Genomic DNA, 18,861 nt, shown 5'->3' on the forward strand with positions numbered 1-18,861 from the left:
CGGTTGTCAGCAACATTTTCTGGTCAACCCTACATTCAGCTCAATCAGAGGATATAGTCAACGAACGCAAACTCCTGGATATGGCCACAGACGATATATTTTGCAAGATTGCACAGTGTGTACACATAGGGCGGAATCTAATTAGGGGATATAAATCGGGTGCGAAAAATGTCAGTTTTTAACACTTTTCCTGTAGTTTCGCCAATGTGGTTTTTTTTTGTGTTTTTTTTTTGTGTTTGTATTTTAATGTATTTTTTTTTACAGGCTATTCAATTAGGATCACCCTTAAAAATAAAAAAAAATCAGCAAAAAAAAAACCTTTCCTCCCGAAAACATAGATATTCAGTGAAACCTGTGTGCTTTTGTGAGAAATAGCCTGGTTTTTGTATGAGGCAGGTGAAACTAAATCCCAGATAAGCCGCATCTTGTGGTGGTTTATCAGGGCTAATTGGATAGCCCCTGGCGGGACAGTTAGCAGCGATAATTTACAGCAGTTAAATGGATACTGACCATATATCGTTTGTCCAGGAGTTCAAAGGAAATCATTGACGACATCACATTGTCTGCTGGTCGTCTAATGTGTAACCAGCTTTAGACTCTAAAGCCCCATACACACTGGGCGACACACTAGACTAATTTTTTTTTTTTTTTTTACAATATCGTTCATATAATCAAGTGTGTATGGATGAACGATACGCGCACCTGCAGATATTTTTTTTCATCCATGATCTACCAAACATTCAGCTCAATGTTAACTTTATCTTTGAGCTGCATGTTCGGGGAGTGAGGAGGATGTCACTGAACGATATCGTACATCGATATCGTTCAGTATGTATGCACTAGTAATCAGCAATATAGCGTTGATTGCTATCCAGGAAAGGTCGCCGGTATGTACCCGGCTTAAGCTACAATGGTGCAGAGATTACATCTCCTCTGTACAGCACTGCATAATGTGATTGACGATCTATAAATAAACAAAAAGAATAATGTTTATTTTGTACAAGTCGTTACTAGGACTTACCAAGATATTATCACTGAGTGCATGTTTTCACCAGTTTCCTTCTCTATGTAGGATGACAACTTGATGGATGTTCTGCAGTTACTTGTTGCACTGATGTCTGAGCACCCAAGTTCCATGATTCCAGCTTTTGATCAAAGAAATGGTTTAAGGTGAATGTTTTTCTGAGCTGCTTCTACTCTTACATAAAAATATACAGTGTGATTTGCTTACATATTGTCATTTCATTTTCTAATGGGTTTTCCTTGTCCTCACTCCCCTTACTTACCTATTACAGGGTCGTTTATAAGCTGCTGGCATCAAAGAGTGAAGGAATAAGAGTCCAAGGTTTAAAAGTCCTTGGATACTTCTTGAAGCACTTGTCACCAAAGTAAGTGTGACTGTTTAGCATGTTTGCCAAGATTGTAATTATTGAGACAAATAGGGGTAAATCACTAATGTTGCAAGAACAAAATGGACCGCCATTGAAAAAGCTGTTTTGCACTACATATGTGCTTTGCAAGTCAAATACAAATAACCAATAACATTGGTACATTTACAGATTATAGTTCAATAAAACACTTTTTCCATCCCATTGATAGAAACATTCTTACGTCTCACCTAGTATTGAAAACAAACCTATGGATTGTGTATCTGAAGCAAAAGAGTGATGTGCATGTAATGCAGACGTCCGGACAGTCATGCCTATGTAGGTTTCCTACTTAAAAATATGTTGGTGTTTAGTTGGTTGACACCGTGAATCACATGCTCTGGAGGCACTGTAATTATTATACAGTTAGTGCTATGACAGTAGCTATATCAATGTTCATAAAGACATCAGACCTTATTCAAACTGTTGGCAGGCACTATGTTGACATCCTCAAACTGTCAGCTGGTTCACAATGTCGGCATCTCCAATAATTGCCATGTGAAATATTGTCTGTTGCATGATACAGACAGTTAGAGTCAGGCTGCGGGAGAGGTTAAGGGTATGATTAGGGATGGGGGGTAAATACTTAACAGAACACTGCAGCATCAAAGGTCTGTGCCGGAATTGACTGTGAAATGGGACTCTGGATCCCGATGAAGACTCTGGAGCTGCCGGCAGAATGGGAGACCACTAGCCCACCAGGGGCAGTTTGTCGACACTTCATGTCGACATATCATCTGGGCAAACATACATGTTGACATGGTCACTGTCAACATGCTGCTTATCGACAATTTGACCCTGCTGGCTTTCTCATGTCTACCTGATGCCTGTTAAGAATCATACCGCATCCCAATGGAATACTGTACCGCTTCATGTACCTAATTTGTGAATTTTGTATTGTGGAAGTCTAGTGAAATATTTGAATACACACGCGCCTTCTAATTATACCATAGAGGGGGGGAAAATCTAAACTTTCTGAGGAACATTGCTGGGCTACATTTCTAACTTGTTTACAGTTTAGCAGGTCAACCCATTATATATGACGTGTAGTTGTCCACAGTATTTGTCACTTAAGTAGATGTAATTGTGAATGATTATATTTATATAGGTATAGTAGAGTGCTTCTTACCTGCATGCTTGCACCCAAACTTCTTATAATGCAGGAGCAGGTGTCTTAATGTTAGTTGAATGGTGGAGGCTCTTACAGCCCTTATGATCTCAACATATATTTGTAGGTACAACAGTACTTGAGCTTGGAAGGAGACACTTCCCATGATCACTTTTATATCATGTAGAATAGGCATTTACAGCAAACAGTGGATTTTACCTGTGTACCTAACGGGTTCACTACGGCTGGCCGGCGGTCGGGCTCCCGGCGACCAGCATCCCGGCGCCGGGAGCCCGACCGCCGGCTTACCGACAGCTTGGCGAGCGCAAATGAGCCCCTTGCGGGCTCGCTGCGCTCGCCACGCTACGGGCACGGTGGCGCGCTACGCGCGCCACACTATTTTATTCTCCCTCTATGGGGGTCGTGGACCCCCACGAGGGAAAATAAGTGTCGGTATGCCGGCTGTCGGGCTCCCGGCGCTGGTATACTGAGCGCCGGGAGCCCGACCGCCGGCAAACAGAAGACCACCCGTACCTAACAAGTTCCTTGCCTTTAATGCTGAAGCAATGGTAATTGCTGCATCTCGATTACAATCCCCAGACCTTGGCTGAACCAGAATCTTGCTTAATCTTGCAGAGTATTTGCTTAGCTACAGAGGAGGATGTGTTATCCACCCTCTCAGTACTTCAGGAACTTAGACAAGCTTGCTGCTTATTTATTCTTGCATAACTTGTTAAGAGCATATGCCTGGCTTTTTTCCATCTGATATCCCCGGGAAGTGCAGCATGAAAGCTGAGCATTGATATTGCAGGATTGTTACGATGTGACACTGCAAAAGAGGGAAAGAACCCAGGGGGTGATTCAGACCTGATTGTAGGTGTGCTAAATTTAGCACATCTACGATCCGCTTCCCTGACCTGCGGGGTGATGCCCAGCACAGGGCTAGTTCGCCCCACATGTCAGGTACAGCAGTGATGCTTTTGTACTTGAAGAGTAGCTCCCAGCCAGCGCAGCTCCTGCACGCTGTCAGGAAGATACTCGTCGCTGCATCGGTCGCAGCGGCTGCATGTGACGTCACGCAGCCACCACGGCCCATCCCCCTACCGGTCCAGGCACGTCTGCGTTGCCCGGACCGCACCCCCTAAACACCGGCCCGCCCAGAGACCGCCTTTGCCTGTCATTTAGGCAGAGGCGATCGCAGGGCTAAGACAGCCATCGGCTGTCTGCCGTATGCTGGCGCATACGCACTTCAGACCTGATCTCTGCTGTGCGAAAAGCGCACAGCACCGATCAGGTTTGTATTCGCCCCCCCAGTTGCTTACAGCCTGTAGAAATCTGCAGAGGTGAACCAAGGTAGTCCTGGTGGATTACAACCTTGTGCTAGAAAAGAAAAGATGCCTGTCTAGTAATGTGTCGGTCATACTATTTGTTCGTATTACAGCAACAACACGATGGTGCATGGACACTACAAGCTCTCTGTAGTACTTTGTACACCATGCTTTCTGAATAATGGTTCAGTGGGGGAGATGTATGAAAGTGCGCTGTGGGTTCAATCAGCCACAGCGCACACTAAGCCTGCTTTTTCCGGAAGACTCCTAAGGCTGCAGATCTGGATCTCCTCCCCCGGTCAGGCGATGTGTGGGTAAAATCAATTGTGGACTTTTGTTGCTGTAATTTTAGACAAAACTTTATTGTTCGTGGACAAAAGTAGTATTTACCTCACAGCAGCGTTCGTGCAGCGAGCCTGTCTTTGACAGTACTCTTAAGGGCCCCATACACTACAACGATATGTCTGAGGCTGAAGTCGGAGGCGACTTCCCTTGAACTCTCCTCGGAGCTTCCCGGGAGTGGTTCCATACGATTCCATACGATTTGGTACATTTTGCATGCGATATATCTTATGCGATCCCAGCCATGCCTGCGGGAACAGACATATCACGAGTGCAGCACTAACTATCTAGGGGAGCCGATCCGACCCTCATGGGAACACGGATCGGAAACGCATCCAAAATGCCCGATTTCACCCGATCTATCGGCCCGAAATTGGATGAAATCGGGCATTATCGTTCTAGTGTATGGGGCCCTTTAGATAGGCTATTGCTCTATTTGTATGGTTGTTTCTAAAAGTTAGTTTAGTGTCTGCTGACAGCTACTGGTAATTCCCTTATAGCACACGGTACGAGCCGAAATTCAGATTATAGCACACGGTACGAGCTGAAATTCACATTATAGCACACTGAATGAGCTCAAATTCACATTATAGCACACTGGATGAGCTCAAATTCACATTATAGCACACTGGATGAACCGAAATTCACATTGTAGTACACTGAATGACCTGAAATTCACATTATAGCACATGGTATGATCCACAATTCAGGGACAGGGACAGCCAGAGTGACAGTAGGGACAGGGAGAGAGAGTGACAGCAGGGACAGGGAGAGTAACGTCAGGGAGAGAGAGTGACAGCAGGGAAGCAGGGGAACATTACCTGACTGTGGTCGGCGGAGGCAACCAAAGACAGCGGCGGTGATAAGGAGGCCTTTGGTGCTATGAGGTCCCTCTGACCGCCATTTGTTGCGGGCGGCTGGCGGTGGTGAGCCGCCGAGCAGGGACAGGAGCACCCTGTGCAGCAGGATGGCCACTTCCCCTGCCTCCTGCTGCACACTTTCATTTAATAAAATTAAAAAAACAACAACTTCTACCCAATAATTTGCGGATCAACACCGGGTATTTTGTCTGTGTGAAATTGTCAACCCTGTTCGAATTTCCCTGGTCAATTCCTGTGTCGCAGTCCCAGGCATTTCGCCCCTGGTTGACCCTTCCACACAGAAAAAGAACCCGTGTTTATCTGCAAATTACCAGGTAGAACTTCTTCACTCTGTAATTTCACTTTCTGTATGAAAGGGGTCCCCTTCCTCAGCCTAATACCTGGCTACAAAGTATCTGGCTGCCCTGAGAATCAGAGAGGTGAGTTTGAGTGCCTGGGTAGACCCTCCACAGGCAGGTCAAAGAGAGAGGATCAAGTGTTTCTGGAAATGGGCATTAAAGTAACATTTGAAATAAGAGATTCTATAGTGTTCCAATAATAATAATAATAATAATAATAATAAATAATAATAATAATCTGGTCCACCTGACTTGCAGATAGGAAAATAATTTATCACAATAGGGAAGTCATGTCAAACATTTCCAGGGGTTTAGCTGCTACAATGTATCACCTGTAATATATATTAATCTGTTTATATTTTGATAGCTTGTGCAACTGTTTATTTTTGTCACTCTTTTTTTTGTTACAGGAGGAAAATTGAAGTTATGCAGGCCCATGGATTATTCTCTCTCCTGTCTGAGAGACTGATGTTAGAAGCAAAAACAATCACAGTCACAACGTACAATGTGCTTTTTGAGGTAAAAATTCCAGCTGTAACTGTTTCATGGTTTGGACTGCACAGGAACAGTTATTGCACTCATAGTCCAAATTTGTTTACTGTGCGTTCCAGTTCATCAGTTTTTCGCTTTAATCATCATTATGTTTTTAGCGTGAACTTATTCTCCTGTTATCTTAATGGATGCCATCACCAGTGAAATACTTAAAAGAATCTTAAAAGTTGTTTTTTGGGGGGTATTTTTTCCTTTCATGCAGTAACATAGGTACACAGACACCCTGTGAGTCTTTACGAAGATATAATTGCCCTATATATATGTTTTTTCTTTTTTTATTGCTTCAAGGAATTATTCAAAGTTCTAAAAAAATATAATAAAAATTGTGTGTATTAAAGTTCATTGTTTATATTAATAATGATAATTATAAGTTATGTATTAATCATTATTGAATACATTGCTTTTATTATTGCTATTTTTATTTTTTTATTATGTTACTATTTTTATTCTTTTATTCATTTTTTATTTCTGCAGCAGGATACGTTGGTTTCCACAGGAAAAAATCGGGGTGTAAAGTGGATCTTGATCCAGAGGCACCAACAGGCTAAAGCTTTAGGCTGTTCCAGGATGCAATGGAGCCTCCTCTATAACCCCGCCTCCAGGCACTGAGAGCTCAGTTTCGAGTTGATACCTGCAGCAGCAGGTCCTCTAACTGGAGGGCTGCACTGGGCAGCCCTGAAAAAGCTTCTAAGAAGGTTTCCTCTCCTGGCTGTCAGCGCTTTATGTCAAGGTGACACTTTAGCGCTGCAGCTCCATCACCTCCCAAGTGGCATTGCATACTCCCGTATCTCAGTTCTGTGGGAACTTGCGGCGGAGACGGTCCAGCTTAGGCACACGGTCGCAGACACTCTCCTGGTTCACGTGGCTGCTATGGGAAGGAGGTAAGAGGGTTACCCAGGCGGGACCCGCTATTAAATTGCGTTCCGTCTGCGACCTAAAGAGATGGGCCGCGGCGCTGGTGTGGACACTGTCACCGAGCAGGGACCGCACTAGACCACCGGGGCGTCTGAGTACAGGTCCGGTGTACATACACCCCATTTAATAAGACTCACAGTACCCAGGGTGGAAATCCAGCATAGGGAAGGTGGCACTTGACCCGTAGCCCCTCCCCTAGCCCAGGGTGCCATCTCTGAGAAGATTTTCCCGCCCTGGAGCTGCCTCACGCTCTCCCTCACTCCCTGACTGAGACACTGGGTACCGCCATCTGAGCAAACAGATGGGTCCACGGTTATCTTAGCTAGTTTGCTGCACCTAGGCACACCATGGTTTATGAACATAAACCCTTCATCTATTGTTCTCAGATGCAATACAATACAGAGAACAATACAGCAGGGGATTAAGTCCGACTGCCCAGTCTCAGTTAATCCTATTAAAGGTCAAGATAAACATGGACCCATCTGTAGCTGCAGCTGGTTTCCGGGACTTCAGGGCAAGGTCTCCTTTATAAAGCCACCTCTATACAGCGCTGTGACTTTACAAACACTTGAGTATTCTACATGTCTTTATATAGATGGCGTTAGTTAAGAAAGAGTGTACCTGTTATAGAATATATTGAAAAAGTATTATAATATATACCTCCGGTCTAGGACGGTGTGTACCTGTATCTGCTGTGTGGTTTCACTCTGTTTCCCAGATATAATGGTCACTATATTCTGTACCCTAAAAGGCTATGGGGCTAATTCTGACCTGTTTGTTCGCTATGGTGTTTTGCAGTCCTGCGTTCGAATAGTCGCTGCCCATAGGGGAGTGTATTTTCGCTTTGCAAGTGTGCGAACGCATGTGTAGCAGAGCTGTACAAACAGATTTTGTGCAGTCGCTGAGTAGCCCAGGACTGACTCAGCCGCTGCGAACAATTCAGCCTGCCTGGGCCCGGAATTGACGTCAGGAACTCTCCCTGCAAATGCTTGTACACGCCTGCGTTTTTCCAAACACTCCAAAAAAACGGTCAGTTGACACCCACAAACGCCTTCTTCCTGTCAATCTCCCTGTGAACGCCCGTGCGAATGGATCCTTCGCACAAACCCATCGCTGAGCGGCGATCCACTTTGTACCCGTGTGACGCGCCTGTGCATTGCGATGCATGCACAGTTTAGAACTGATCGCCCGCTGTACGAAAACGCAGCCTAGCGATCAGGTCTGAATTAGCCCCTAGGTGCGTCTGGGTCCGCTAATATAGTGCGTCACAGTTTTTATCCAATACGTATATTCTACTGTGTACTCAGTCACATAATACCGGATTTATTCGCAGGTATTGAACTTTGTCTGGCTTTATTGTTCTTTAATCACTCTGTTGTTCTAAGTCACTCTGTTGTTGCATTCTTACATAATGTCTAACATTAAGGTCAGTAAATCAGTGGAAGCTCCTGCATCATGCAGAGCATGCTGCAAGGATTTACCAGAGGGGGAAGTTTTGTATGATGGTCTATGCACTGTGTGTCATACACCTCCTAGTCAGTCCGCAGCTCCTGGGTCTACTCAGGAGCCACCCTGGGCTGCGTTTACAAACCTACTGGGTACTCTGGTAGAACGCCTTACGCCTCCTATGGGACCACCTGTGCCACTACAGACATATGGTTAATCCGTCTTGGGCAGAAAATCTAACCAGCTGCAACAATTAAATCAGTCCTTGGTTAGACAGAAATTCACTCTAGGTCACTCTCATGTCTCTGGCTCATTTAAGCAGGCTTCTTCCTCCTCACAGTCCACATACCTCTCTAATGTTTCATCTAAAGATGGGGAGCATACGGTCCTGTCAGACACTGAAACTGGTGTTACTGATTAGGATTCTCCCTAGCAGATTGATGGCCCTCCCTTAGTGGTTGCTAACTCCCTGCAGAGTTATTGTAGCAAGTGGGAAAATTCACCGCCGGTGGATTCTCACGTCACCCGACTCATGGTGTTGTCCACTCTGCCTGTCACCTCACTGGAAGAACCGACAGATAAGCGTGTGAAAAGGATGCCTGAAATCTATTTACTCCCTTACAGGAGCTGTGCATAGGCCTACTATTGCTGCCTCTTCGGCTGCAAAAGGTATTGAAGCGTGGGTGAAGGCATTAGAGTAAGAGCTGCACGAGGATATTTCTGACAGTGCCAGACAATACCGGTGTCACATCACCACCACCGCCTATTACATTCACGAGGTGTCCTCTGAGGCGGATGTGTTGGCAGCCAAGGCATCGACTAGGTCTGTTCTAGCTCGCCGTATTCTGTGGTTGAGGTAATTGAAGATGGACCTAGACTCCAAAAAGACCTTAGAGGTACTCCCCTTCACTGGAGACATTTTGTTTGGGGAAGGCCTGAATAAAATTGTGTCTGAGTTAGCAGCTGCTAAGACTGCTTTTCTCCCAAATGCTAATCCTTCTGCATAGAAGTTAAAGGTGCCACTTTTCGTTCCTTTCGGCCTCAAAGGAAAGCAAAAGGTCAGGCATACCCGAGACAATCTCGTGCTTCCAAAACCACATAGCCCAAGGCCAAAAAATCCTGGGTAGCCCATCAGCCTGCTTCTAAACAAGACAAGCCTGCTGCATGACATGGCGGGCCTCCACCTGGGGGACCCTAGGGTGGTAGGCCGACTTCTACAGTTCACCCAGGTCTGGTTAAAGACCACTTCAGATGCATAGGTGCTGGAAGTGGTCTGTCACGGGTACACTGTCTCTTTCAAGAGACGTCCCCCTCGCCAGTTTTGCAACACTGTTCTATCTTCGGATCCGTTAAAGGCGCAAGCTTTGCAAACAATTGTCAATTCTCTCCTGAGTACAGGAGTGGTTGTGTGTACCTCAGTCCCAGAGAGGTTATTACTCGACCCCGTTTCTAGTTCTGAAACCAAATGGGTCATTCTGGCCTATACGCAACTGCAAATACCTGAACAAGTCTGTGAGAGTGTCCAGGTTTTGTATGTAAACATTGCGCTCAATTGTACTGGCTATGGAACCCAGAGACTATATGGATATACAGGATGCATACCTGCATATACTATTGCATATACTATTGCAACCTGCATATACTACTGCATATACTATTGCTATGTTGCACCAGCAGTTTCTGCGGTTTGCTTTTGGCAACCTACATTATAATTTCCAGACTCTACCATTTGGACTGGCGACGGCTCCTCGGATCTTCACCAAGGTCATGGCTGTGATGACTGCCCATCTACGTCGCATGGGGATGAGAATCCTGCTGTATCTGGACGACCTGATGATTCTGGTAAATTCCCACAATGTCCTCCTCAGTCATCTGCAACTGACTGTAACATTCTTGCAAGCCCACGGGTGGCTTATCAATTGGAAGAATTCCTTGCTGGTCCCAGCTCAGCGCATGGTGCACCTGGGGGCACTTCTGGACACACAGTCAACGGCTGTTTCTGTCTCCAGAAAAGGTCCTGAAGCTTCAGGACAGGATAAGATGCTTCCTTTGTCGCCACAGAGTGTCGATACACTCGGCGATTCAAGTACTTGGCCTGATGGTGTCTGCATTTGACATGGTAGAGTGCTCAATTTCATTCTTGTCCACTACAGAGGTTAATCCTTTCCAAATGGGACGGCCAGCCTCATCAGATCAGATCTCAGATGATTACTTTAACTCCGGAGGATCATCTGTCGCTGACCTGTTTGCTACAGGACCAGCGATTAAGCAAGGGACGTCCCTTCTGTATCTCTGGCTGGGTCCAGCTGACAACGGACGCCAGTCTGAGGGAATTGAGTGCGGTGTTGGAGCAACACTTGTTTCAGGGTCGATGGACCAAGTAGAAATCACTCCTCCCAATAAACATTCTGGAGTTGAGGGCGGTGTTCAAGGCATTATCTCTCGCCCTGCCTCCAGTACATAACAGGCCTGTTCAAGTACAGTCGGACAATGCCACCACAGTAGCATTCATAAACCATCAAGGTGGCACTCGAAGCCGCATGGCAATGATGGAAGTGTCAAAAACCTTTGTTGGGCGGAACGCCATCTGCCAGCCATATCGACGGTGTTCATTCCGGTCAACCTAAACTGGAAAGCGGACTCCCTCAGTCACCAGGAAGTGTACGCCGGAGAGTGGAGTCTTCATCCAGAAGTCTTTCAACTCCTAGTAAACAGATGGGGCTTACCGGACATAGACCTCATGGCGTCTCGACACAATCACAAGGTTCTGGTCTTCGGATCAAGAACCAGGGCTCCTCAAGCAGCATTCATGGACGCATTGGCGGTTCCATGGAACTTTCGGCTGCCCTATGTGTTCCCTCCAGTTTCACTTCTGCCCAGGGTACTACGGAAGTTAAAACAAGAAGGAAAAATACTGCTTCTAATTGCTCCAGCGTGGCCTCAAAGGCATTGGTCTCAGACTTGCAGGGTCTAGCAACAGAAAATCCCCTTCTAGTTCCTCAGCACCCGGACCTTCTCGTACAGAGCCCTTGTCTCTACCCAGACCTGGCCAGACTGGCTTTGACGTCGAGGCTCTTGAAGCATTACTCCTGAGGGCAAAAGGTTTTTCCGAGGCGGTTATCCAGACTATGTTGAAAGCCCGCAAACCAGCATCTCCCTGGATTTATTACAGGGTCTGGAATTCTTACTTCACTTGGTGTGCTGATAAGAATTATGATACGTATCGATTGAGAACGTCCAGAATCCTGGCTTTTCTGCAACGAGGCCTTGACCTAGTTATTCGTCTGGCCTCCCTCAATGTTCACATATCTGCCTTGTCGGTGTGGCTTCAGAGTAAAATTGCATCTATACCTGATGCTCATACTTTCACTCATGGTGTTCTTCGGATTCAGGCTCCCTATGTCCCTGTTGTGGCTCCATGGGATCTGTCTGTTTTGCTGAACGCCCTGCAAGAGTCTCCATTTGAACCTCTTGAGTCGTTGGACCTCAAATGGGTCACGCCCAAAGTCTTATTCTTGCTGGCTATTGCCTCTGCAAGAAAGGTGTCAGACTTAGGCGCTTTGTCCTGTCGTCGACCCTTTTCTGATATTTCACAGTGACTGGGCAGTTCTTAGAACTCAACCGGGTTATTTGCCTAAGGTGGTGTCATCTTTTCACCTTAACCAAGAGATTGTGGTTCCGGCCTTTGGGGGTCATTCCGAGTTGATTGCTAGCTTCTTTTGTTCGCTGTGCAGCGATCAGGCAAAAAATCAGCACTTCTGCGTATGCGGCGCAATGCGCACGCGCGTCGTACTATTACAACGAACGATGTTTCACACAAGGTCTAGCAAAGCTTTTCAGTCGCATTGCTGGCCGCAGAGTGATTTGAGAGGAAGAGGACGTTTCTGGGTGTCAACTGGCGCTGAGTAGGTCTGAAGCTACTCTGAAACTGCACAAAAAATTTTTGTAGCCACTCTGCGATCCTTTCGTTTGCACTTCTGCTAAGCTAACATACACTCCCAGTGGGCGGTGGCATAGCGTTTGCACGGCTGCTAAAAAGTGCTAGCGAGCGAACAACTCGGAATGACCACCTTTATCTCTTCAGATTTGTCATCCAAAGAGCGGTCTCCGTATGTATGTGGAGAGGACTGCCTCTATCAGGAGGTCAGATACCCTTTTTGTTTGGTTTCCACAAACGTGGCTGGCCTGCATATAAGCAAACCTTGGGCAGATGGATTAGAATGGTGATTGCACAAGCTTATGCGCAGGCTGGACTCCCAACTCCTGCTGCTATTAAAGCCAATTCTACTCTGTCTGTTGGACCTTCTTGGGCGGCCCATCGTGGCACGTCCGCAGAACAATTGTGCAAGGCGCTTACATGGTCCTTGGTAAACACGTTTCTTAGGTTCTATGCCTTTGATACTTCCGCATCCCAGGATGCTTCCTTTTGGACGCCGGGTTTTCATACCCGCTAAGGCGCTTCCCCTCCATTGAGGAACTGCTTTAGATCATCCCCGATGTTTTCCTGTGGACACCAATGTATCCTGCAGCAGAAAAGGAGTGTTATGGTATACTGACCATGGTTAACACTCTTTATGCAAGGTACATTGTTCCCACAGGGCGCCCACCCTGATGTACCTAGCCCCTTCTCCTGTCGTGAGAGTGTGGTTCTATGTGACTAACATCTGCCGTCTTTTACCTGCTACTGCATTGGACTGGTTAACGAAACTGAGCTCTCAGTGCCTTAAGGTGGGTTATCGAGTAGGCCCCATTGCATCCTGGGACAGCCTAAAGCTTTAGCCTGTTGGTGCCTCTGGATCCCACTCTACACCCCGATGTTTTCCTGTGGAACCAATGTACTTGCAGAAAGAGTTAACGATGGTAAGTATACCATAACACTCCTTTTTTTTATTTATATTATTATTATTATTTTGTTGTTGCCATAAATTTTTTTATAATCATTATAATATATATATATATATATATATATATATATATATATTATTATTATTATTATTATTATTATTATTATTATTATTTATTATTTTATTTTTATTCCACATAGCGTCCACAGCTCCTTTATATAGGGAAATGACCATACACATTTATAAAATAATTTAATAATCATATAAGTAGACTTTCATGGGAACAGTAAGCTTGCATTTACTGCACATAACCCGAATAACAAATGCATTGGTGCGATTCTCCGTGATGCACGGGGCAGCTACACAAATTCAAACTACATACGTCTCCAAAATGCATTTAAGTTTTCATATAAAAATTTCTTAACAGACCAGTTTAAAAGACAAAAAAAATGAAGATGGTGATGCACGGAACTTTCTGTGCACTTTCTTGAGAATCACTAATAGATGCAAATAGCAGATAAGTCACTTAGCATACACAAACAACTCTGCATAAAGGGGGGTACTCACGGAGCGATATTCTAAGCAATCTGACTAGATTGCTTAGAATATAAGCCTGATCGTTCCGTGTGTAGCCCTTACAGCGATAGCGATGCGCAGCCCCGCGCATCGCTATCGCTGCTGCTAGATTGGCCAATCTAGCAGGTCGCTCACTTCACCTGCTGGGTGAAGTGAGCGCCCCCCGTCTCCCCTTGCACGTTCAGCACAGATCGCGCTGTGCTGAGCGGCAAGAGAGCGGCAAGCGAACCGCTCAGCACATCTCTCCCCGCATCGGCACGTCTATATGGGCCTTAAGACATGACAAGAACAAGCAGATACCCAGAAGTGAAAGATCCCTGTCTGTGAGAGCTTACATTGTAAATGTGGAACATTATGATAGACAATAGTATCTAAAGGAATTTTGAACATCATGGTCCACGTGGTTAGCAGAGGTGGGGGAAGCTAAACACCATGTTTTATGAGCAGGCCTATGCAGATAACACAAACCACGTGACTACTGTAATTTTTAGTAATTCACTGTAAAAATCCCCTTTCGTACCTCCTTCTAAATATTAACCTATTAATGGTTTGTTTCAGATTCTCATAGAACAAATTAGCACTCAGGTGATACATAAGCAACATGCTGATCCGGACTCATCCGTCAAAATCCAAAATCCTTGTAAGTAGAGATGATCATTTATGGTCTCTGAGAATTATTATAGTAGCAGGTGTAATTGGGATTCCCTTAATCGACAGCTGCAACAAGGCAACATATTTTAGGAAATGACTAGGTCCATTGTGCTAATAAGGTAGTTTTGGATACTTGTACATGTAAGAGAAGAGCTGTCAAATGGGCCAAAATGCAAACTTGAAATATAAAGGTAGTCTTTTGTAAGTGAGTGTGACAGTTGTGATACAAAGCTAAAATGGCTATATTCTGAAGTCTCTTCAAAAATGTTATCTACAAATGCTTCATAATTTGTACAGGCAGATCAGATACTAGTGTAAATATAAACAATGGTCAGTGTAAACTGTGTTTTTTTTAAAGGGCTAATTTTGCGGTATACAAGGCAGTCTTATATTTATATTACAGAAATTAAAAAATATGTAGATTCTATGTATAAAATACTTTTGATAAAGTAAAACACCTATTTTTAGGGATCAATGGGTTGACATGATTTAGGTTGACCTCTATTTGTCGACATTGACATGGTCGACACAGGAAAAGGTTGACACACTACAATGGTCAACACGGGACAGGACGACACATAAAAAGGTTAACGTGCCATTTTTAAACTTTTTGGGTGTTGTGTTTTTTTTTGTGTACCATGACCACGAACCTCAATTTGTGCACTGTGTCCCCTTGTATGGCTCACTTCACTCACCATGTTGCGGGCAAGGTTACTATTCCCAATCGTAGTTCACATGGCTAGTAAAGTATGGAAAAGTTAAAAATAGGAAGGTTTTGTTTTCATGTGTCAACCTGTCCTGCGTCGACCATGTCATAACCTATTGACTGTCAACCTATTCCATTTTGACCTACCATCCAGATACCGTTTTTCATACAGGTATTGCAAAGCTGACTGGCAGAACTCTTTCATGAATTAGTGTTGCCAGTGCATGTTGGTTTCTTCCTGTACTCCCTTAATCTCCAACTGGAATACCCTGTCCGTTTTATCCAGTTGTAATTATTCTCCCCATACAATAACTTGTGAGGTAACATATACCCCTTTTACACTCGCAGGAAAGTTCATTCCCGGGAATGTGTCCCGGTATATTTGCTGGGACACATTCCCGGGAATGACCCTTTCACATTAGCGGGCTGACCCGATGATTCTTATCTGCGGTCAAATTCTCTGTTTCTATGAGTACGTGGAGGCTTGTTACTGGAGACTGGTCTGTAATGCTTTGTGCAGAATGGAAGGCAGGAAACGAACGTTGTACCCTGCTTTGTAAATGCTTCCTATGGCCATTATGAACGTTCTACAGTAATCGGAATGGTTTGCTGAGGAGCCGCTGTGAAGTTATCTCACAGTTAAAGAACTTCAGTTTGCAGAACATTTGTATGCGATTACCTTACCCATCTTACACACCTCAGCTGCCAATTCTAGACATAACTAAGGCTATTTATGACCCTATTTTATATGCCTGTAGACAATCTAGAGATGGGGATAATAAATCCCCTGCCCCTCTTGGTGTAGATGGTCTTCTTCGGCAAAATAGTCTTTTTGCAGGATATGTGTAACAGATGGCGCTTGGAATGAATAAGCATGTTATGTGATAGACGTTTTTTGTAGTTTTTATTTCCTTACACCTGAATCCCCATGTGTTTGCATAGAGAAAGCATCTGTCTGAAGGACTGACAGCTCGGCTGACACTTTTTATGATTCACTACATGCAGGCTCCCTGCCATTCTTCCTGGAGTTTTGATTGTTGCAAACACATTCAATTGGGACCTAGTGCGCAAACATTTAAGTGTCTTGCTGAAATAAAATGAACTGTTTTTTTTTTTTTTCTTTTCTACAAGTGCTGGTTTGCTGTATTATTTATTTATTTATTTATATATATATATATATATATATATATATATATATATAGATAAAAATAGATAATAGCGCCAAGGACGATCCTAATATAAACAACGGTGTATAATGAATATGTGGCTCTAATAATATTAAAACAACCCCCAACTCTTAGTGGGTGGCAGCTCCTGCCCAGAGGTGGGTTGACGATATACAAAAATGAAGTGCAAAGGAGCGCCTAAAGGTGTTTAGAGCGAAAGGTGATAAATCACCCTGTGGAACGTGAGAAAGTGTAGAATTACAAAGTATAACTTATCTCTTTACACGTCTTCAGTTCTGATGACACTTTGATGCATGTAAAAACAGAAAGAGAAACATAGTGTGTACTGTATAAAACCAGTAACTCTTAATTAGGAACCTAGCTGGTCCCAATAACCGAATAAGAGTATGGTAACATAAAAAAATATATAGATTTAATATACAGTCCTGAAGCAAATGCAGGTAACAAACGTACAGGATAAATGGATAAAATCAGCTTATCAGTCCACTCTGGGACCATTCATGGTTAAGCAGTAAATCCCAGTTTCATAACATTATGGCGAATAAGTAAAAATTCCTGACGCAAATGTAGGTAACAAACGTACAGGATAATAGAATAAAAACAGCTCATCTGTCCACTCTGGGAAGTTCAGGGTTAAGCAGCAAGTCCCAATACCAACGCGTTTCGTCCTATGGCAAAGGACTTCATCAAATTATTCTATTATCCTGTACGTTTGTTACCTGCATTTGCGTCAGGAATTTTTACTTATTCGCCATAATGTTATGAAACTGGGATTTACTGCTTAACCATGAATGGTCCCAGAGTGGACTGATAAGCTGATTTTATCCATTTATCCTGTACGTTTGTTACCTGCATTTGCTTCAGGACTGTATATTAAATCTATATATTTTTTTATGTTACCATACTCTTATTCGGTTATTGGGACCAGCTAGGTTCCTAATTAAGAGTTACTAGTTTTATACAGTACACACTATGTTTCTCTTTCTGTTTTTACATGCATCAAAGTGTCATCAGAACTGAAGACGTGTTAAGAGATAAGTTATACTTTGTAATTCTACACTTTCTCACGTTCCACAGGGTGATTTATCACCTTTCGCTCTAAACACCATTAGGCGCTCCTTTGCACTTCATTTTTGTGTATATATATATATATATATATATATATATATATATATATATATATATATATATATATATATATATATAATATATAAATTGGTCCTATTAAAAGTTCAGCATGTATATCTTACGTCCTACAGAATGCTGGGGTCCAATTTAGTACCATGGGGTATAGACGGGGCCACTTGCACTTTGACAGTTTAATGGTGGTTTTTTTTTTTTAATGGTTTAGGGTTTGTTATTTTACAGGAAGGCTGCTGGCAACAGCCTCCCTGCTTCGTGGGACTTAGGGGGGGGGGGGGGGGGGGGGGGAGTAGGAACCAACTTCCTAAAGAGTTAATGGTTCTCTACTCCACTGACAGGACACTTAGCTCCTGACAAGACACTGAGCTCCTGAGGGTGATGATTGCAAGCCCATGAGGCGACCGCTCACTCCCGCGGCATGGCCGCCACTCCATAACAGAGCCAGAAGATAGAAGAGTGGTCAGTACAGTGCCGGCGTCCCGGTTAGCGGGTCGCTGGCAGGTATGGCGGCACAAGGGTTGGAGTGCAGCTCTCAGGGGTTGCGCTCCTGGAAGGTCCAGCAACATGCATCATGTCAGCGCTTGAGGGGCGCCCTGGACCAGCGCATTACCCTACACTGGTCACGCTAGTTAACAGGGGCTAATCCCGCTGTTAACCCTACAAAAACCTCAGGCCAGTATAATCACTTAGTGTAGGAAGCTGCGTGCTATTACAGGGGGCGGGGCTTCCTCAGAGCGGATCCAGCACTCACCAGCGCCATTTTCTCCCTGCAGATCGTACAGAAACGCTGACTGGGAGCGCTGCCCTCCACATAACTCCAAAAGTACTCTGCGGTACCAGGGTGTTATAGACAGGGGGGGGATTTTATATTAGGACTGACTACCCTATTAAGGATAGTCAGCGCCGGGCTTTTATCAAAATTGCCTACAGAGGGGAAACTGTGTCTGACATTTTCCTGTGTGTGTAAGTGTGTATATTCCACATTACCATGTCTATGGACTCTGTGTACTGTGCTGCAGAGTGTTTATCTTCTCCTGAGGAGTCTATCCCATGTACTCAGGACTGCAATATACTGTCTCAGCCTTCTGAATCCGAACCCCCATGGGTGGATTCTTTAAGGGGAATGATATCCAAGATTTCAATAAGGATGTCACATAATGAGAAAGAGACGCAGTTTTTGAAGAAATCTATGGAGGGTTTACAATATTCGACCCCCACCACTTCATCAAAAGACCCATCTACATACCCTCAAAAGCGTGCACTTGCCCAGATAATGCAAGCTGACACTGATACCGACTCTGATACAGGAGACTGTGATGGGGATATGCACGGGGGGGATGCATCCCTTGCTAAGGGGGTGCAACTGATGATTGAAGCAATTAGGGATGTTTTGCACGTTACTGAAAAGGTACCTGAG

The 18,861-nt window shown here is 44.4% G+C and overlaps 1 protein-coding gene across 2 annotated transcripts in view; it reads left to right on the plus strand.

Moving 5' to 3' along the window:
• The window catches only part of LRBA (LPS responsive beige-like anchor protein), a 1,108,277-nt gene that overhangs the window by 236,938 nt on the left and 852,478 nt on the right, over nt 1-18,861 (plus strand). For both annotated transcript variants that reach the window (XM_063920568.1, XM_063920569.1), the window contains exons 16-19: nt 1,073-1,170; nt 1,296-1,388; nt 5,835-5,943; nt 14,316-14,397. In XM_063920568.1, coding sequence (XP_063776638.1) covers nt 1,073-1,170; nt 1,296-1,388; nt 5,835-5,943; nt 14,316-14,397 — 382 coding nt within the window. The remainder of the gene's footprint in view (nt 1-1,072; nt 1,171-1,295; nt 1,389-5,834; nt 5,944-14,315; nt 14,398-18,861) is intronic.

Source organism: Pseudophryne corroboree, chromosome 1, assembly GCF_028390025.1.
Source record: "Pseudophryne corroboree isolate aPseCor3 chromosome 1, aPseCor3.hap2, whole genome shotgun sequence".
Classification (NCBI taxonomy): domain Eukaryota; kingdom Metazoa; phylum Chordata; class Amphibia; order Anura; family Myobatrachidae; genus Pseudophryne; species Pseudophryne corroboree.